Source organism: Panthera tigris, chromosome C1 (assembly GCF_018350195.1).
Source record: "Panthera tigris isolate Pti1 chromosome C1, P.tigris_Pti1_mat1.1, whole genome shotgun sequence".
NCBI classification, from domain to species: Eukaryota; Metazoa; Chordata; class Mammalia; order Carnivora; family Felidae; genus Panthera; species Panthera tigris.
The window spans coordinates 196,422,831-196,445,060 of record NC_056667.1 but is presented as its reverse complement, the minus strand read 5'-3'; the positions used below and the strand labels follow the sequence as shown (position 1 = coordinate 196,445,060).

The 22,230-nt window shown below is 34.5% G+C and overlaps 1 protein-coding gene across 2 annotated transcripts in view; it reads right to left on the bottom strand.

The window, feature by feature from the left end:
- The window catches only part of SPAG16 (sperm associated antigen 16), a 1,018,955-nt gene that overhangs the window by 949,239 nt on the left and 47,486 nt on the right, over positions 1-22,230 (bottom strand). For both annotated transcript variants that reach the window (XM_015539276.2, XM_042995277.1), the window contains 3 exons: positions 21,534-21,651; positions 13,916-13,985; positions 8,653-8,762 (listed from right to left, as the gene is read on the bottom strand). In XM_015539276.2, coding sequence (XP_015394762.2) covers positions 8,653-8,762; positions 13,916-13,985; positions 21,534-21,651 — 298 coding nt within the window. The remainder of the gene's footprint in view (positions 1-8,652; positions 8,763-13,915; positions 13,986-21,533; positions 21,652-22,230) is intronic.

Here is a 22,230-nt window from a genome sequence, read left to right as displayed (position 1 = left end):
TAGAAGGATCATACCTCGAGATCATAAAAGCCATATATGAAAGACCCACCGCTAATATCATCCTCAATGGGGAAAAACTGAGAGATTTCCCCTTACGATCAGGAACAAAACAGGGATGTCCACCCTCACCACTGTTATTCAACATAGTATTGGAAGTCTTAGCCTCAGCAATCAGACAACACAAAGAAATAAAAGGTATCCAAATCAGCTAAGAGGAGGTCAAACTTACACTCTTTGCAGATGACATGATACTCTATATGGAAAACCCAAAAGATTCCACCAAAAAACTGCTGGAACTGATCCATGAATTCAGCAAAGTTGCAGGATATAAAATCAATGCATAGAAATTGGTTGCATTCCTATACACCAATAATGAAGCAACAGAAAGAGAAATCAAGAAATAGATCCCATTTATAATTGCACCAAAAACCATAAAATACCTAGGAATAAATCAAACCAAAGAGGTAAAAAATCTATACACTGAAAACTATAGAAAGCTTATGAAAGAAATTGAAGACACAAAAAAATGGAAAAATAGTCTATGCTCCTGGATAGGAAGAAAAAATACTATTAAAATGTCAATACTACCCAAAGCAATCTACGTATACAATGCAATACCTACCAAAATAATACCAGCATTCTTCACAGAGCTAGAACAAATAATCTTAAAATTTGTATGAAACCAGAAAAGACCCTGAATAGCCAAAGCAATCTTGCAAAAGAAAACCAAAGCTAGAAGCAACACAATCCCAGATTTCAAGATTTATTACAAAGCTGTAATCATCAAGACAGTATGGCACAAAAACAGACACTCAGATCAATGGAACAGAATAGAGAACCCAGAAATGGACCCACAAACATATGGCCAGCTAATCTTTGACAAAGCAGGAAAGATACCCAATGGAATAAAGAAAGTCTCTTCAGCAAATGGTGCTGGGAAAACTGGACAGCAACATGCAGAAGAATGAACCCTGGAAAACTTTCTTACACTGTACACAAAAGTAAATTCAAAATGGATGAAAGACCTAAATGTAAGACAGGAAACCATCAAAATCCTCAAGGAGAAAGCAGGCAAAAACCTCTTTGCCCTCAGTCACAGCAACCTCTTACTCAACACATCTCCGGAGGCAAGGGAAACCAAAGCCAAAATGAACTATTAGGACCTCATCAAAATAATAAGCTTCTTCACAGCAAAGGAAACAATCAGCAAAACTAAAAGGAAACCAAAGGAATGGGAGAAAATATTTGCAAGTGACATATCAGATAAAGGGTTAATATCCAAAATCTATAGAGAACTTATCAAACTCAACACCCAAAAAACAAATAATCCATTGAAGAAATGGGCAAAAGACATGAATAGACACCTCTCCAAAGAAGACATCCAGATGGCTAACAGACACATGAAAAAATGCTCAACATCATTCATCATCAGGGAAATACAAATCAAAACCACAATGAGATAGCACCTCACACCTGTCAGAATGACTAACATTAACAACTCAGGCAACAACAGATGTTGGTGAGGATGAGGAGAAAAAGTATCTCTTTTGCACTACTGGTGGGAATGCAAACTGGTGCAGCCCCTCGGAAAACAGTATGGAGCTTCCTCAAGAAATTAAAAGTAGAACTACCCTATGACCCAGCAATTGCACTACTAGGCATTTATCCAAGGGATACAGGTATGTTGTTTTGAAGGGACACATGCACCCCAATGTTTATAGCAGCACTATCAACAATAGCCAAAGTATGGAAAGAGCCCAAATGTCCATCAATGGATGAATGGATAAAGAAGATGTGGTATATGTATATACAATGGGGTATTACTCAGCAATCAAAAAGAATGAAATCTTGCCATTTGCAACCATGTGGATGGAACTAGAGGGTATTATGCTGAGCAAAATTAGTCAGAGAAAGACAAAAATCATATAACTTCACTCATATGAGGACTTTAAGATATAAAACAGATGAACAAAAGGGAAGAAAAAATAATATAAAATCAGAGAGGGAGGCAAAACATAAGAGACTCTTAAATACAGAGAACAAACAGAGGGTTGTTGGAGGGCTTGTGGGACAGGGGATGGGCTAAATGGTAAGAGGCTTAAGGAATCTCATCCTGAAATCATTGTTGCACCATGTGCTAACTTGGATATAAATTATAAAAAATAAATAAATTATAGAAAGAAAAGAAACATAAAAAAAGAATGAAGGATAAAAATCATATGATGATCTCAAAAGATGTAAGAAAAGCACTTAACAAGCCTCAACATCCTTTCATAAAAAAAATCAATAAATTGGGTAGAGAAAAAATATACCTCAACATAATAAAAGCCATATACAAGAAACCCATAGCTAACATCAGACTAAATTGTGAAAGGTTGAAGGTTTTCTTCTAATATCAGGAACCAGGCAAGGCTGCCCACTCTCATCACTCTTATTCAACATAGTACTGGTGGTCCTAGCTAGAGCAATCAGGCAAGATCAAGAAATAAAAAGCACCAAATGGATTCCTTATTTCACTGATCAGAGAAGGGGGTCAAGAGTGGAAAGAGACTAGCCTTAGTCCCCAAGCTTCTAGAAAGTCCTTCCACATCCTGAACTTTTCTTACTTCCCCCAGAATACTAGCCCTGCTGTATATATATGTGGGGTGCCTGAGTGGCTCAGTTGGTTAAGCGTACAATTCTTGGTTTCAGCTCAGGTCATGATTTCACAGTTTCCTGAGTTCCAACTCTGCATCTCAACCCTACTTGAGATTTTCTGTCTCTTTCTCTCTCTGCCCCCCCACTTGTATTCTCTCTGTCTTTCTCAAAAGAAATAAACCTTAAAAAAAAAAAGATGTGTACTGCCATCTAAATATTTGACTCATTTACTAAAGGTAAAGAGACAAGAGACCCTCTGTCTCTTGGCAACATCTCATTTCTTCCTTTTGCTTTTGCCTCCCCCCCACAACCAGCCCTTGGTTTAATCCTATTCTGCAATTCAAATCTCTATTTTTGTGTTGAACTTGCTCCTTTCTTTCATATTGAAAAGATGACATTGCCCCCAAAGCCAAAAGTCAATGAGAACTGAAAAGCATCCAAATAGGAAAAAAAAAATAAAATTACCTTATTTGCAGGTGAAATGATCTTATTTATATATAAACCCAAAAGACTCAATGAAAAACACTGTTAGAACTAATCAACAAGTTCAGTAAAGATTCAGAATATAAAATCAAAATACAAAAAGTCAATTGTGTCTCTATACACAAACAATAAAATGAATAAAAAAGAAATAAAGAATGCAATCCCATTCACAATAGCATAACAAAAAATAAAATACTTAGGAATAAATTTAATCAAGGAAGTGAAAGATCTGTACAATGAAAACTACAAAACATTGATGAAAGAAACTAAGGAAGATACAGATATTCTGTTCCCAAGTACTGAGAAGAATTAATATTGTTAAAATGCCCATACTACCCAAAGCCATCTATAGATTCAATATAACCTCTATCAAAATTCTAACAGCATTTTTCACAGAAATAGGAAAAAAATCCTAAAATTTGTATAAAACTGCAATGATGCAAATAGCCACAGCAATCCCAAGAATAAAAGAACAAAGCTGAAGGTATCACACTTTTGATTTCAAAGCATACTACAAAGCTACAGTAATCAAAACAGTATAGTACTGACATAAAAATAGACACATAGACTAAAGGAACAGAATAGAGAGCCTAGAAATAAACTCCCATATATGCAATCAACTAGCATTTTATAAGGAATCCAAGAATATTCAATGGGGAAAAAAAGTCTCTTTAATAAATGGTTTTAGGAAAACTGGATAACCACATACAGGAAATGAAACTGTATACTCATCTGACACTATTCATAAAAACTAACTCAAAATTGATTAAACTTCAGACCTGAAACCATGAAACTCCCAGAGAAAACATAAGAAAAAGCTTCTTAACATTGGTCTTGCCAATGATTTTTTTGGATATGACATCAAAAGCACAAGAAACAAAAGCAAAGTCAAGTGAGACTACATTAAAAAGCCTCTGAACAGCAAAATACAATCAACAAAATGAAAAGGCAACCTGTGGAATGGAAGAAAATATTCACAAGCCACATATCTGATAAAGGGTAAATATTTAAATATATGAAGAACTCATACAGCTCAGTTACGAAAATAAATAAATAACTCAATTAAAACGTGGGCAAATGTATGGAATATATATTTTTCTAAAGAACACATACAAATAGCCAACAGGTACATGAAAAGATTCTCAACATCATTAATCACCAGGAAAATGGAGATCAAAACCACAATGCAATACCATCTCCTATTTGTTACAATGGCTATCACCAAGAAGACAACAGATAATAATTGTTAGTAAGGCTTTGGAGAAAAGGGAACACTTGTGCACTGTGAATGAGAATGTAAACTGGTGCAGCCACTATGAAAAATAGGATGAAAATTTCTTCAAAAAAATACAAATAGGGGCGCCTGGGTGGCTCAGTCGGTTAAGTGACCAACCTTGGCCCAGGTCATGATCTCATGGTTTGTGAATTCGAGCCCCACATCGGGCTCTGTGCTGACAGCTCAGAGCCTGGAACCTGCATCTGCTTCTGTGTCTCCTTCTCTCTCTGCCCCTCCCCCACTCATGCTCTGTCTCTCTCTGTGTCAGAAATAAACATAAAAATTTTTAAAATAAAATAAAAATAGAACTACCATATGAAGCAACAACTCTACTTCTGACATATACCAAAAGGAAATGAAAACAAGATCTTGAAAAGATATCTGTACTCCCTGTTCATTACAGCATTTTTCATAATAGGTAAGGTATGAAAACAACCTAGGCCTCTGTCAATAGATTAATGAATAAACAAGATGTGGTGTACACACACACCCACACACTCACACACACACGCGTGGGTTAGCATTCAGATATAAGAGAGGAGGACACTCTGCCATTTGTCACAACATAGATGGGTCTTGAGAAAATCATGCTAAGTGAAATAAATCAGACAGGAAAAAATACTGTATGATATAATTTATATGTGTGAATCTAAAAAATAAAAAACTCATAGAAGCAAAGAGTAGAATGGTCTTTGGGGCTGGAGGTAGGGACATTGGGGAGATGTTGATCAAAGAAAGGGTACAAACTTATAGGGAAAAAATTAAGAGAAATACTAGTAAAAAGGAATTCACTTTATTTTGCACTTTAGCATTTTTGTAAGACCCAAATTTTCTATCATGTTGTAGGTATTATGTTAAAAATTTTAATGCACTTAAAAAGAATATACTATGCATAAATATTTAATGTATTTGTACTATATTTTAGTAGCTTTTTCTCATACAAAAAGTCAACCCTGCTAATATAGTCTTACAAGCCATAAGCACTTAGTGAATGAATCAACAAATCATTTTTAAGTATAACTACTACCTTAAAGAGAATGCCTATGCCATTAGAAGATGAAAATGTTGGGGCACTGGGTGGCTCAGTCAGTTGAGCGACTGACTTCGGCTCAGGTCATGACCTCATGGTTTGTGAGTTTGAGCCCCGTGTCAGGCTCTGTGCTGACAGCTCAGATCCTGGAGCCTGCTTCCAATTCTCTGTCTCCCTCTCTCTCTGCCCCTCCCCACTCATGCTCTGTTTCTCTGTGTCTCAGAAATAAACATTAAAAATTTTTTTTTAAAAAGAAAATGTTCCCTTATCCATGAATTCAGCAAAGTCACAGGATATAAAATCAATGCACAGAAATCAGTTGCACTTCTATAAACCAATAATGAAGCAACAGAAAGAGAAATCAAGGAATAGATCCCATTTACAATTGCACCAAAAACCATAAAATACCTAGGAATAAACCTAATTAAAGAGGTGACAAATCTATACACTGAAGACTAGAGAAAGCCTATGAAAGAAACTGAAGACACACACACAAAAAAGGAAAAATATTCCATTCTCATGAATTGGAAGAAGAAATACTGTTAAAATGTCAATACTACCCAAAGCAATTGATATATTTAATGCAACCTATATCAGAATATCACCAGCATTCTTCACAGAGCTAGAATAAACAATCCTATAATTTGTATGGAACCAGAAAATACCCCCAAATAGCCAAAGCTATCCTGAAAAAGAAAACCAAAGCTGGAGGCATCACAATCTTGGACTTCAAGCTGTATTACAAAGCTGTAATCATCAAGAAAGTACAGTACTGGCATAGATACTTAGATCAATGGAACAGAATAGAGAATCTAGAAATGGACCCAGAAACGTAAGGCCAACTAATCTTTGACAAAGTAGGCAAGAATATCCAATGGAATAAAGACAGTCTCTTCAGCAAATGGTTCTGGGAAAACTTGACAGCAACATGCAGAAAAATGTACCTGGACCACTTTCTTACACCATACACAAAAATAAACTCAAAATGGATGAAAGATCTAAATGTAATACAGAAAGCCATCAAAATCCTAAAGAAAGCAGGCAAAAACCTCTTTGACCTCAGCCACAGCAACTTCTTACTCAACATGTCTCCAGAGGCAAGGGAAACAAAAGCAAAAATAAACTATTGGGACTTCATCAAGATAAAAAGCTTCTACACAGCGAAGGAAACAATCAGCAAAACTAACCAGCAAAAAAAAAAAAAAAAAGGAAACCAAAGGAATGGGAGAAAATATTTGCAAATGACATATCAGATAAAGGGTTAGTATCCAAAATCTATAGAGAACTTATCAAACTCAACACTCAAAAAACAAATAATCCACTGAAGAAATGGGCAAGAGACATGAGTAGACACTTCTCCAAAGAAGACATCCACATGCTAAGAGACACATGAAAAAATGCTCAACATCACTCATCATCAGGGAAATACAAATCAAAACCACAATGAGATACCACCTCACACCTGTCAGAATGACTAACATTAACAACAGATGTTGGTGAAGATGTGGAGAAAGGGGAACCCTTTGCACTGTGGGTGGGAATGCAAACAAGTGCAGTCACTCTGGAAAACAGTATAGAGGTTCCTCAAAAAACTAAAAATAGAACTACCCTATGACCCAGCAATTGCACTACTAGGTATTTATCCAAAGGATACAAGTGTACTGTTTTGAAAGGGAATATGCACCCCAATGTTTATAGCAGTGCTCTCGACAATAGTCAAATTATGGAAAGAGCCCAAATGTCCACTGATAGATGAATGGATAAAGAAGATGTGCATATATATAAATGGAGTACTACTTGGCAATCAAAAAGAATGAAATCTTGCCATTTACAACTACATGGATGGAACTAGAGTGTATTATGCTAAGAAAAATTAGTCAGAGAAAGGCAAATATCATATGACTTCACTCATATGTGGAATTTAAGATACAAAAGAGATGAACATAAGGTAAGGGAAACAATATGAAAACAGGGAGGGGGACAAAACATAAGAGACTCTATAGAGAACAAACTGAGGGTTGCTGGAGAGGTTGTGGGTTTGGGGATGGGCTAAATTAAGGCAAGGATATTAAGGAGGACACTTGTTGAGATGAGCACTGGGTGTCTGTTATATGTAGGGGATGAATCACTGGATTGTACTGGAAGCATTATTGCACTATATGCTAACTAACTCGGATGTAAATTTAAAAAATAAATGAAAGGAAAAAAAAAGACGTAAATGTTCCTGATGACAAGCATCACCATCATACTGAAAATCCTTAATCCTAATTTATTTTTCTTTATTCAGGTGCTTTATATGAACCCAGACCTAACAATCTCTGTAGAGATAAACAAAGGTCACCCAAATGAGAAGAATAACTACTTATCGACAGCAAGAGAGTCATCCACCACCACTGCTTGCATTTGGCAGAGATTCAAAGGCAGGTAGAGGAGTGGGAAAGCTTTATGGTGGCAAAAAGGGAAGGTCCATCCCAATGGGAAGTTGTCATATATTTTAGAACTCAAAGGTAACAATTATGTACTTTGTAAGAAAATTCATTACGTCAGCTAGAATTTCATGCAATTTTCATGACAAGAAATTAAACTCCTTACAGGTTTTATGTACTTTTCTCTCTTCCTCATTTTTGATCTCTTTGACCAGATACTTTTTTCCATTTATTATTATTTTTTTTTAATTTAAATACAGGTTAGTGAACTTATAGCGTACTTATGGTTTCAGGAATAGAATTTAGTGATTTACCACTTACCCATAACACCCAGTGCTCATCCTGACAAGTGCCATTTTTCTTCAATCATTACAGAAGTTTTTCACTATCAGCCCAATTGCAAAGCAAAGGCACTCAGATCTAAGGAGATTTCTAAATGGGGCATAATTCTTTACATTCTACTTTTAAAGAAGACTAAGTAAAGTTTAAAGTTATACTATTAGGGAAGAAATAAGGGACTATGTGGGAGTTATTTCTTTGGACAGAGTAAGCAGAAAACTGACTAGGTAAGCGCACATGCCTGTGATTATATTGGGGTGCGTGGCAGCATTCACTGAGTTGTCTCTGCCACCAGTAAGCATATGTCCCTCACATATTAGTAACATTTAAGAACGTTGGGGCTTGATATACATAACCTCTAAATTCCTCTTCCAGTGAAATAATAATACCATATGAGTTCATGGATCTGAAGATCTGAGAGTTAAGTATGATTTAATGGAAATAACAACAAAAAGCCATACCTTTGTATTATCTTTTATCTTTGTGTTACTTTTGTTTTTCTCCCTGGCTTCACGAAGACCTTTCTGAGTAGGACCTTCCAGTGCATTTTCTTTTTCACGGGTAGGAACAACTACAAGATAACACAACTTATTCTTAGTATCTATACTGTCTTGCAATGATAAATACAATTTTAATCAAAATATGAAAGCCAAAGTCATAATGATACATGTGTTTTTTAAAGTATTGTACTAGTAATATTGAAATAATACCAAAGTGTTCTTTTAATTTTTTTTAATGTTTCATTTATTCTTAGAGCACAAGTGGTGGAGGGGCAGAGTGAGAGAGGGACCCAGAATCAGAAGCAGGCTCCAGGCTCTGAGCTGTCAGCACAGAGCCCAACGTGGGGCTTGAACTCACAAGCCATGAGATCATTACCTAGGCCAAAGTTGGATGCTTTACCAACTGAGCCACCCAGGTGCCCCATTACCAAAATGTTTTAAGTCAGGTGTCAAATTCATTTCCCCAAAATTCAGGGTGTCATTACTACAAGGTCAGTTAAATGGCATGATAAGCCAGTTAGAGAGCATAGTAGCCAATCTCCAGTTACATTATTTCCAAATTCCTGTCATGAGATTTCATGTGTATATGAATAAAGTTGAAGAGGGTCAAAGGAGTGAATGGTAAACAATGACAAAATATCCTTTGTGGAATTGGGTAATAAATAACAGATTTTTAGAAGAATATTGTATTAACAAAATATTATTCTTCATGCTTCTCAAGTTGAAAAAAAAAGAAAGGAAAATAATTGGGTAATTTTCCAATGTAGTTGTAACACTAGTCTCCAAACTCTCCTGGACATAAAGAGAACAGTCCTAAAAAAACCACCTGGGGGAAAAATAAACGTGACAGGGAAAGTCTCTTTCTTTTATACATCTTTCCATATACATATACATATTTACGTATACATAATTTCTCCCTATATTTTTAAACAGGAAAATGACTGAAAATAAATTAATAAAGTTACAATCATTAACTCATAACTAAAAGAAATAACTAAGTGTTCTAAATTATAACACTAGATTTATAACAGAGAAAAGATGAACACAAAAATATCTGGATGAGTCAAGGCTCTCAAAGAATTCTTAAGGCAAGGAAGCACATAGCTGGCATTTAGATTCTTTCCTGATATAATTCTTTCTACTCAGTACCAGTTTCAGACAAAGGAGAAAATCTCCAAAGCAACTTGGACAATAACCTAAAAACAGAATATTGAATAACATAGTTCTACATGAAACCACTAAAAAGACTTCAAAACACTTGAGTATCCAGACTGCCTGTTCTCCCTGATGGTGCTAAAAGTTAGAGCCCCATCTGGGAAGTGTAAGCGTGGGGTTGGGGGAGGGATGGGGGAGGGGCAGGAGGGAAGGCAGCAATTATGGCTCACTGACATTAAGGAAAATTTTTCACTTCCAGTTCTCTTTTATTGTATTTTCCTTTTCAACACCCAAGAATGACATCCTGATCATGATAATAATTGAAAATAATAATAATTAGCATTTATGCCTCACTGATCTTCTACTATCAAGTTGATCAGGCAATCAGAGAGGTGACAGAGTCTGCCATGACACTGCCAAATGCTAAGACCAGAAGCTTAGAGAAAGGTACTGAAAGCCCCATATCTAAAACTAGAATGCATGTTTATGAACAGTGTAAAATTATTCAGTACAGAATATAAGGAATTAACTTTATTCAGGTAGTTGGGATTATACAATTAAAAGAAAGTATTTCATCATGTTGTGTTGAAATTTATTCCTTTTTTACCAAAAGCCACTTATCACGTATCAAAATATAAACAAACTTGGTCTTCAAAGTAACTTAGAAAAACATGCACCGTGTTCATTTATAAATTAGGTTAAATAGCAGAATATAATTTCATAAAGAAGTTATCAGTAAACCATGAGTTTATTTTAATAGAGATGCCAAGGATAAAGAACACAAACTGTTAGAGTAGAATGGAGTATTAGAGATTAATTGTTACAACTATCAACTCAGTGCACGAAATTCCTCAACCTTTAAGCCATCTTATACATATTGGTCTTCACACATTTTAGTCATTTGGGAAGTTAGAGTTCCTGAGGCTGTGATAGTCTGACACTATCCCTTCATATTTATAACTGACTGCATTCTTAAAAGTTATTTACAGATGGAAACAAGTAATTTTTTAATTTTTTTAATGTTTTATTTGTTTTTGAGAGAGCGAGAGAAAGACAGAGACAGAGCACAAGCAGGGAGGGGCAGAGAGAGAGGGAGACACAGAATCTGAAGCAGGTTCCAGGCTCTGAGTTGTCAGCACAGAGCCCCACATGGGGCTCAAATCCATAAACCATGAGATCATACATGACCTGAGCTGAAGTCAGATGCTTAACTGACTGAGCCACCCAGACACCCTGGAAACAAGTAATTTTATCTTAACAAAAATATATATCCTTTGTAAAAAAAAAAAAAATGCAATAAGGAAAAAATGTAGAAAAAAATCACATCATGCAAATTATGTATATATTTTGGTATGCATCATTTTTATTTGCATATATTTAATAGCTATGACCTTTTACTATATAAATGTTCTTATTTTTTTAACATTTTATTAACTTTATGATGTGAGCATTTTCTTATGCATGATTTTTAAAGACTTTCTAGTTGCATGATCAGCCATATTTAAACATTCACCTGTGGTTAATAAGATTGCACTGTTTTTTTACTATAGATATGACTACAATAAACATCTTTGTTCATAGTATCTTTAGGAATCATTGAGCATAGCTAACATTTCTTTAACTTAAAATATTTGAAAGGAACTACTGAATCAAGGCTAAGAAAAAAAATTTCAAATATGAGAATGCTATTTCTCTTAAGCTTTAACCATTGAACACAATGAATAGTCTTCTGTCATATGACATAATAGGATGTCATATTTATTAAGAAAATTCACTGTTTTGCAGTCTTTCTATATTTCAGAGTTTCCATCATTTTTTAAAATCAAATTTACTGAGGTACAATTTACATACAATAAAATGAACACATATTAAATATAGAATTGGGTAAGTTTTGACAAAGATAAACCAGCATATAACCACCACCAAAACAGAGATATAGAACATTTGCACCACTCCCAAAATTATTTTCTTATGTTAGCATTACGATTTATAAGGTATGTACAATAATTTTTTTGTTTTTACAAGGCATTTTTCTTTTAAGGAAATTAAAAATAAAAAATATATATCTTAACCAGAATTTAACATTCCTAAATCTCTGTATTCAATCCCAGAGATCTGAGTTTTCTTCTGACCAAGGAAAGTCCTTTAGTATTTCCCACACTTTAGAATGATTTGCAACAAAATCTTTTAGCTTTCATTTAAATTAAAATGTCCGTATGTCTTTATTTCACCCTATTTTTTGAGGATATTTTACTGGACATAGAATTCTGAATTTAAAATTTTCCACATTTGAAACTGTCATTTCTTTGTTTCTAGCCTCTAATATCTCTGACAAGAAATCAGCCTTTATTACATTACTGTTCTCTTGTATGTAATATGATTTTTTTCTCTTGCTGCTTTAGAGATTGTCTCACTTAAATTTTCAAGAGTTTGAATATGATGCATCCAGGATTGATTCTCTTTGGGTTTACAGTTAGCTGCTTTTGGGGGAGTTGATGTTATCAGATTTAGAAAAATTTAGGTCATCTTTTGCTTAAATATTTTTATGTCCCATTCGTGTTCTTTTCTCCTTTGGGACTGCAATTTCACATCTGTTAAATAGGCATATTTCCCTTTAATTTTTTTCTCTAGTCATCAGACTGAGTTTTAACTGATATCTCTTAAATTCACTGACGTTTCTGTCATCTTCAATCTGTTGTGAACTATAAAATTTCCATTTAAATTATCCTATTTCTCAATACTAGAATTTAATTTTTTTTTTTTGGTTTCCATGTAACTGCTAAGATTTCCTATCTCTTCACTTATTAATGTCATATTTTTCTTTAATTCCTTGATAATATTCAAAATAGTTGCTCTAGAATTTTTACCAGCCAAATTCAACATCTGGGCCATCCTGGTGTACGTTTCCATTTACTGATTTTTATCTTGATTGTGGGCCACCTTTTCCTGTCTCTATAATATACATAGAAAACTTAAATTACATACCGGGAAGTATAGATGACAGGTTATCAAGGCTCAGGACAACTGCCTTCCTTTAAAGGGTATTCATTTTTGTTCTAGCATGCAGTTTAGTTTTTTGATGATCACCTTGAAATTCTAGGCTTAATTTTCTACCTTGTTAAGGTGGATCCATGGAAAGCCCTACATTTTCCCCAAGGCTCTCTAACTTATAAGATTCAAACTCAAATTCTATCTCCCTTAGAAATTCTATGTAAGCTTTGTTTGGGGTTTTATAATAAAGGGCAGTACAAGTGTTATGTTAATATGGTTAATACGTTAATATGATTATGTTAAACATTAATATGGTATTAACAAGGAGTTAAAGAGTAAAGAGGTCTCTTCATCCAGATATGACCAGAACTCCAATGTCACCATACCTGTTTGATTTCTAGAATCCTTTTTCCCCTCTTAGACCTTTAAAATCTCCTCACAGTTAAGTCTTGGGTATTCTTACATGTATAACCCGCTATCAACTAAAAGACTCAGTAAACTCCCTCATAAACTGGGTCACTGCTTATTGCAGCTCCCTTTTTATCTGGTGCACTTTACTGGGACAGTGTGAACTATGTATAATCTTTGCCTTTTCAGTTCTTCAGGACTGGCATGCTCTTCTTGACCTCTACCTGCATGGAATTTGGTTTGGAAACTGCCCCAGGCACAAAGCCATAGTGATAGGGGATCTCAACTTATAAATTTTTCTTCTATCACTTCTTATCACTTCTTATCTCCTTCTGTGACTTGTGCTGTTTCCCAAAGGCTAAAAGTAGCTGCCCTATAAATAGTCTAGTTGAAGAGTTTTTTCATTAAAAGAAGGTTAGTCTGGTACCAGCTACAGCATCACGGTCAGAAACACAAGCCCTCCCATTATAGTTTCCTCATATTTTTATCTGAAATTAGTTATACAGTGCCATATCCATATTCCCTCTTGATCTTGTCACTAACATTTTAATTTGTGAAATAGTTACCATATCATTTATTCACTTTTAATTATCTCCAGAATTTTGAGCTCTGATAAGATTAAAAAATCACCAACTGATATTAAATTAGTTTTATTACATTTTATTTTTACCTCTAATTTCAGAAGCATGGTAATTATGCCCTATTTCCATATTCTTCAATGTTGCTTGAAGCCCAGAAATCTAAAAAATGAAATCCAAAGATATGGGGTTATATTTTTGTATATACAGAAAATGACTCAAAAAGAGTTGAATAAAATACAGTGTTTAAATACTGCCTGAAAGATATAAAGATATTAATTTCTCTTGGATTAATTCCTATATATTTAAATAATTAAACATGAATTAGAACAAAAGAAAAATATAATTTTAAATTCAATTCAGTGGGTAATTATTAGGTATCCATTATAAACAACTGAAATATTTATTTCATAGCATAGTTTCCTGAATCAAGAATACTCATTCCACACTTTGAATGATAATTATTCAGTACTCTACTTTGAGAGAAATTTCTTCTCTGTTGAAATTGCTTCACAACAACTTAATTCATCTTTCTGTGTATAAAAGATGAGGTAAGTATTAGTTGAAAAGTAAAATATGAAGAGACTATTGTTTTTCTTGAAACTCTTAACTCATTTTCCACCCACAGACATTCCTTGTTTTATTAAACATGTTTCATAATTAAGAAAATTTGTTAATTTGGAGGCATATAACCTACCTATATTTCCTGAACAATAGACTTGAATTAAAAATTAAACCTTAAAGAGCTTTCTTGTCCCTCATTGTATATGATTATATCAACACAAAATACCATCTATTTAATTATATGCAGATACACATATTTTTCCTACTATTACTGAGTAATAATATTTCTTTAATAGAAAACAGCAGATAATCGTAATCTATAGATCAGTGCTCATAAAATGCCTGGGTGAAATAAAAAGGTAAAAAAATTTGTATCTATTCTTGAATGCCAAATGGATTATTAAGTTTTTAAATACACTTACTTGGAATAGTATAAGATTTACATAAAAGTTGCAATGTAATAGAGAGCTCTTATATACCCTGCACCCTATTTCCCATTAACATCATACATTACCATAGTATGTTTGTCACAAGTAATGAGACAATATTGATACATTATTATTAACAGAATTCCATATTGTGTTCTAATTTCATTATGGTTTTTCAAATACATGTTTTCTATTCCAAGAGCTTATACAGGACACTTTACATTTAGTCAGCATGTCTTATTTGCTTCCTCTGGACTAGTACAGTTTCTCAGACTTTCCCTCACTTTGATGATCTGGACAATTTTGAGGAGTACTGATCAGGTAATATTTTGGAGAATATCCATTCTTTTGGGGTTGTCTAATGTTTTCTCATGGTTAGACAGGAGTTACAGGTTTTGAAGAGGAAGACTGCAGAGTAGAAGTGTCATTATTAGCTCATTATTTAGCAACATGGTTAAAGATTAACAATGTTATTCTTGCTCACCTTCCTGAAATGGTATTGTCTAGGTTTTTCCATTGTAAAATTACTTTTTCTTCCATTTCCACTGTACTTGTGGAAGCAAGTCATTGTGTATAGCCAACAACAGATGAGATGTTAAGCTCTACCTCCTTGAGGAGAAGATTATTTACATATGTCATTTGGGATTCCTCTTTGAGAGAAATGTTTTTCTTCTCCTCCATTTACATACTCATCCATTTATTTATATTACTATGAACTCACAGATAATTATTTTATACTCTGTGTTATAATCTATTTTGTTGCTCAAATTGTTCAAAATTTGACCATTGGGAGATCTGTCAGGATGATTCACGTAATGGCTATGACTCCATTTGTTGATGTTTGACTGCCAACAGTTTTTTTTTTTTTTTTAACGTTTATTTATTTTTGAGACAGAGAGAGACAGAGCATGAACGGGGGAGGGGCAGAGAGAGAGGGAGACACAGAATCGGAAACAGGCTCCAGGCTCTGAGCCATCAGCCCAGAGCCTGACGCGGGGCTCAAACTCACGGACCGCGAGATCGTGACCTGAGCCGAAGTCGGACGCTTAACCGACTGAGCCACCCAGGCGCCCCATGCCAACAGTTTTTAATCCTTACTTCCTACTTCCCTTAGTGCCCTACATCTTAGAAAACTGATATCAAAGCCTGGATGCTTCCTCCTTTGGCACTGATGGGAGATTCAAACCATATAATCCCATTATCCCACATAAGGACCCTCATCCTACTTCCAAACCCTAACCACAACAAAAACCCTAAGCCAGTCTCCTTCCTTTTACTCTCTGAAGACATTTCAGACCTGCATGGTAAGGCATATGCTGCTTTCCCTAGAGAGGTGAATTATGTAAGTAATAAAAGTTTTCATACCCTCTGTGTGTGCTGTGTGTATAGCACAATCAGTTTCAACATCCAAACCAAATTTGGTTCTTGGTCCATTTACTTCCAGAGGTGCCCACAACAGTAACAGTTTCTTTGTCCCTTGACATACCCCATTGTTATGTTAAGTATTTTCTTTCTCTCTCTTCTTTCTTTCTGTCTTTTTTCCTTCTTTCTTTCCCTCCCTCCCTCTTTCTTTTCTTTTTTTCCTTGTTTCTTTTGTTTTCTTTTCTTTTTTCTTTTCTTTTCTTTTCCTTTCTTTCACCTTCTGATCATTTCCTAACATTCTAGCTCAACATGGGCCAAATGTTCCAGGTGCATTTCGTATTTTCCCTGCCCAGCCCTACTTCCATCTGTTGGAGGATGGTATCAAAACAGATATTTAGGGGTGCCTGGATGGTTCAGTCCATTAAGTGTCCAACTTCAGCTCTGGTCATGATCTCATGGTTCATAAGTTTGGGCCCCATGTCAGGCTCTGTGCTGACAGCTCAGAGCCTGGAGCCCGCTTCAGAATCTGTGTGTGTGTGTGTGTGTGTGTGTGTTTGTGTGTCTCTCTCTCTGCCCCTCCCCCCCATGCACGCATGCGCTCTCTCTCTCTCTCTCTCTCTCAAAAGTAAATAAACATTAAAACATTTTTTAAAAAGAAATAGATATCAATGCATTGGGTATACTCATTTGCTATTGGAGTCTCATTACTTCTAGATCCTCTCAGCAAGCAGACCTAAAAATATATACATTTATTTTATATAATATCTCCTGATATTATATTATATTACATTAATATTATAGCAAATATAAATATTAATATATTTACTTTTACTATATTAAATGTTATTTATAATATATTTATATTGTTATATTATAATAAATATAAATAATAATATGTTATATATTATATTACAGCCCTATGAACCAAAAAAAGATAAAATGCAACTTATTTTACATATATACTAACAAATTATATTTTATATATTTTCAATCATGGGACTGTAATTCAGAATTTTGAACATTTTCAAGTAATTTTATAAAACAAAACAATTAAATTAGAAGTTTTTCCATAAGATTTCAATAAATTTAAAACAGTTGCTATATTATAACCTGAAGAATTTGAAAACACATATTTATTAGATTTTTGTATACTTTTACTCCTTTATATACAAACTGAATATCATAAAAAATTCTAAATTCTAATCCTTCTTGCAAAGTATTACAGAGCTCTATATGTTTAAAGAGAAAGATAGTGAGCTAAATGTTCACTAAGATAAGGTTTTTAAGAAAGTGATGATTAGAAATCCAGATAAAAATTATAACATACTTCTCACTGCTCTAAGCTCACATCCTAAGTTTTGGTTAGAAGTGACTTCTCAGAGCATCACTGAAATAAAGCAGACACTGAAAATAAAGACGTAACCAAAAATTAAGCATAAAAGTTGATGCATCTTCCATGTTAGATCATAGAGGAACTTTGTATACATTTTAATATATGTTTATTTTCAAATATTTTTAATAAATTCATTCTACAACCTCATGACACACTAATAGATTCAAGTTAAAAGGTTAATCCAATTGGGGTGCCTGGGTGGCACAGTCAGCTGAGCGTCCGACTTCGGCTCAGGTTGTGATCTCACAGCTTGTGAGTCCGAGTCCCGCATCAGGCTCTGTGCTGACAGTTCAGAGCCTTCAGCCTGCTTCAGATTCTGTGTCTCCCTCTCTCTCTCTGCCCCTCCCCCACTCAAGCCATGTCTCTGTCTCTCAAAAATAAATAAACATTAAAAAAAATTTTAAAAAGGTTAATTCAAGGCTCTATACCCCAAGGTATACCTGATAGGAATATTCCAACAGAAAACAAAAACAAAAACAAAGACTTGTGGATAATAAATCATTTTCTTGAGGAAACATTCCCAAAAAGTTTCACCTCATTACATAGTAACCTTGGATCATTCTCCAAGGAGAAAGATGATAAAACTGAGACTATATTGTCTGTTCTAATTTGGAGAATGTGTTAATTGATCCTGGGACTAGACTGGTGTAAGAAATATCTGACAGTCCTTTTGGTGACTCAGCACCTTGCATTCATAAATTGTGTGTCCATCTTTCTCTATAGATAGCAAATATTTATTCATCCTTTCTTATAACTAGGATACTAACAATACTGCATAGGCTCCATCAATCATGTCCCATTTTGGATCTTGAAAAAAATCTGATTATTAATGATACCTTATGATAACAGGTATACATTGGACTGCTTAGGACAAATGAGGATACAGAGTAACCAATAAAGTAGAAGAGGACAGGATTCATCCCTACCACTCCCAATCCTTGTTCATCCAATAGAACAAGGAAGTATAAAAGTATCTATGCCTGAGAGGGAGAAGTAAGAATTCACATATGAGTGACCTATTTCACCTCTCAAGCTACAAATCGAAGTGTGGCTAATTGGAAGAAAAGGACACTGAAAGCCAGATAATTCAAAGATACTCCAAGTACAGACTAAATTTGCTCCTTGCTTCTCAGAGAATAATCTAGGAAAATTGACAGTCCCTTAAAAAGACCTTCATATTTTGAATGGTGATATAGAAACATAATATTCTTCAGGTAGTGTCTGAAAGTTGATTGAAGATGGTATGTCTATGTACGTGGACCTTAAGTGGTTTCCAGATTGCCCACAGTTTGAATTGGCAGAATAGGGAAATCAGAAGTCTCAACTTGTCTCAGTGAGATACATGAAAATGTTACCATTTGAAGCATTTAACCAGAAAAAAGATGAGAGTCATGACAATGACGCTATAGATGTTAAGGATCTCACAGATGCTGTGGCAGAGGTCATGGATTTAGCAAGGTATGTTAGGTTCACACTTTAAAGAACCACATAGAACCATGCACCTCAACACCAGCAGTATGACCAAAACCAGTAACACAACACTAGCAAGTGAAGGCCAAGCATGTAGTCTTCACGTCATATGGATACATAATGTCCCTTGTTGTAGGAGCCATCTTGTGAAGAATGAGATGTGATTTGAAGACAAAAAAAATTAACACTGATAAGTTTCAGCTGAACAATTAATATACCATTCAGATACTGTGTGGTAAATCCAAAGAGACTATTTTAACCCAGGAAGATCTGGATAGTCTTTAATAGCAAGTTCTTTTTTCTTTGTCTATAGCAGGGGTAGGGGTTCAGAGACAAAATAAAATAGCTTGCAGATAATACAGTTCTTTGCTAATATGAACAGTGTTGTGGAAAATTGAACCCTGCCTCATTAGGGATAGTGATTTAATTTTTTAAACAAGTTTTCACTTTAGATACATATCAAACATAAGGCAAGTAATTTTATCTCTGTTTAATAGGTAAGAAAAATAGGTAAGATATAGAAGTAAAATAACCTAAATGTTCACATGGCTACTGTGCAGCACAGATGGGACTCATCCCTACCACTCCCAATCCTTAATTCTTCTAACTAAACCAGTAAGAAACAATCTGAAACTTAAAGAGTATATGTGGCCTGTATATGTCCTCAAAATGGCCTTTGATCTAAACTCAGAAATTCATCTCATATTTATTTTTTATAAAATTTGGGTTTTTCCTGCATGGAGCCAGACACTGGGCTCGGTCTCATGACTATGAGATGATGACCTGAGCCAAAATCAAGAGTCAGATGAGCCACCCAGGTGCCCCCAAATTCATCTCATATTAAAGATAGGGGAATTGATGACCTCTTCAGGAAGATAACTTAGCCCTAATTACACGTAAGTGTAGATCCAGGGCTGGACAGGTTGCAGATGTAGAAATTAACAATCTAGAGAACAGTGTAGGCACTTGCCAGCATGGATGTCTGGAAGGCCCTGGTATCCTTGAATGATGAAATTCAGTATGAATGGTCTGTCAGAGGTGTCAAAGTATACATGGTCTCTTGGAAATATATGGCCAGATCACTGATGGATCCCTCACCCAGAGAAGGATAATAGTGAGATAAGCATGAGAACAGGGAATAAGGAGAGTCAGATGAGTAAATCTAATTTGAACCTGTGGCAGGATAAGAAGTAGAAGCAACCAAATCTAGCTTGAAGCACTCCAAGATGTAGACTTATGCCTTTTATCGGGAGGCTGAGGAGAAAGGTTAAATGTAAAGGAGCAAGGAGATAAAATTCTGAAGGTTTTACATACAATGCCATAAAAATGTAAATTATATGAAACTCCTTTTATGCAATATTACCAATAATACAATTCAGACATTCAAGAATACAAAATTAAAATTCAAGCACAAAGAAGCATGGAGACACAAGTAGTGTTTTGCATTTTAGTAGCTAAGAATTACACTCAAGAACAGAAAAAATACAACTCGATTAAATCATGTCTTAACAATAAAATCATTCAAGGAATAATATAACCATCATACAAGCTATTGTAGCTTCTGAAAGTTTGGCCAAAAATGAAAATCTCCAGAAAACAATAAAAGAATGTTAAGCATAGTTACACTTTTATATTTTCTAATAAACTGTTACATATTTTTTAAGTGGCCCATAAACATTTTGTTTTATCTTTCTTGAATTCTATACCAGACATTCCTATCACTGTCCGAGGCCTATGTAAAAACCCCACCAGGAAGAATGAAAAAGGATGTCAATAGTAGAAATGACTAAAAATTGAGTCAGTAACCAGGTGTGTCAAATATTCACTTGGGGGTAAATTCCAGGGAGTTTTTATTCATTATCTCATATAAGTTTAACAACAATATTTTTAAAAGGCAGATCATTGTGGCTATACTTTATTTATAAGAAATCTGAGTTGAAAGCATCTAAGGTCCGTATTCATAATGTCAAAGTTGACATTTAAATCCTAGTTTGACTATATTGGCTGAGTTTCTTCCTCTAACCATACTTTAATAATCTCCTATAAATTTATTTTAATTCAGTAAAGTTTCGGGGCACCTAGGTGGCTCAGTTGGTTAAGCGTTCAACTTTGGCTCAGATCATGATCTCACGGTTCTTGAGTTTGAGTACCACGTCAAGCTCTGTGCTGACAGCTCAGAGCCTGAAGCCTGTTTCAGATTCTGTGTCTCCCTCTCTCTCTGCCCCTCCCCCACTCATACTGTCTCTCTCTGTCTCTCTCTCAAAAATAAAAAAATAAACATTAAATTTTTTAAAAAAATAATGTTTAGCTTAATAATCTTTATAGGTTTAAAACGAACAAAATAACTTTTATGAATATTGCCAAATGAATCTTTTTTACAACATAATTGTTGAAAACCTTTTTAAATTTATCTCAGAAACCAATATTCCTACTTATATTATTGAAAACTAAATGGTTAAAATCATTTTGAGGTAGTTTTGATGGCTTCTTTACCTGCCCAACTGCTCTGTCTCTTTCCAGAGAGGTCAGCATTTTCTGCTTCAGTAAAGTGTGGTGCTTCTCATGTAACACCCTTATAGTTGGTTCATAAGATGCATAATGTAACTTCAACCTATGAAAAATAAAGGGCATTTAAAGGGTAATTGAGTAAATCAGTGATTTCCATCTAACATCTAAACCTTTCTCTCTCTCTCTCTCTGCTTTTACAGTAGGATAAAAAATGAATAACCATATAAAGGTCAACACAAGCCAAGAAGTGCCAGAAATATTACTTGGTATGCAGCCCTTAAACATGGTGGGAATAGGGAAGTCAGATTTCTTTTGAGTTAACTACTTTTCTATTTCCTACCAGAAGTTTTGCTATATTCAAGCATGTACTCAGAAGATTGCTGCTATTTGTCGAGATAAAAATTTGCAGTTTGCTTAATCAATTCAGAAACAGTTGTCAAAAAGACAAGGGCTGCAAATAATGGAAGATTAAACAGAAAGTATCATTCACATCAAAATAAACTAAAAGATGTTTTTGAAAACAAGTTTGAGTAATTCATGTTAAGAAAATTAAGTATAAAATATTTTGATAGCTCATAGGAGAAATAGTTCAACTCAATATATGATATAAATACCTTTAATAATATTTTTAATTTGAAAATGCCTTCAAAATACTATTTTTTACTTATTATTGAAGTGTAAT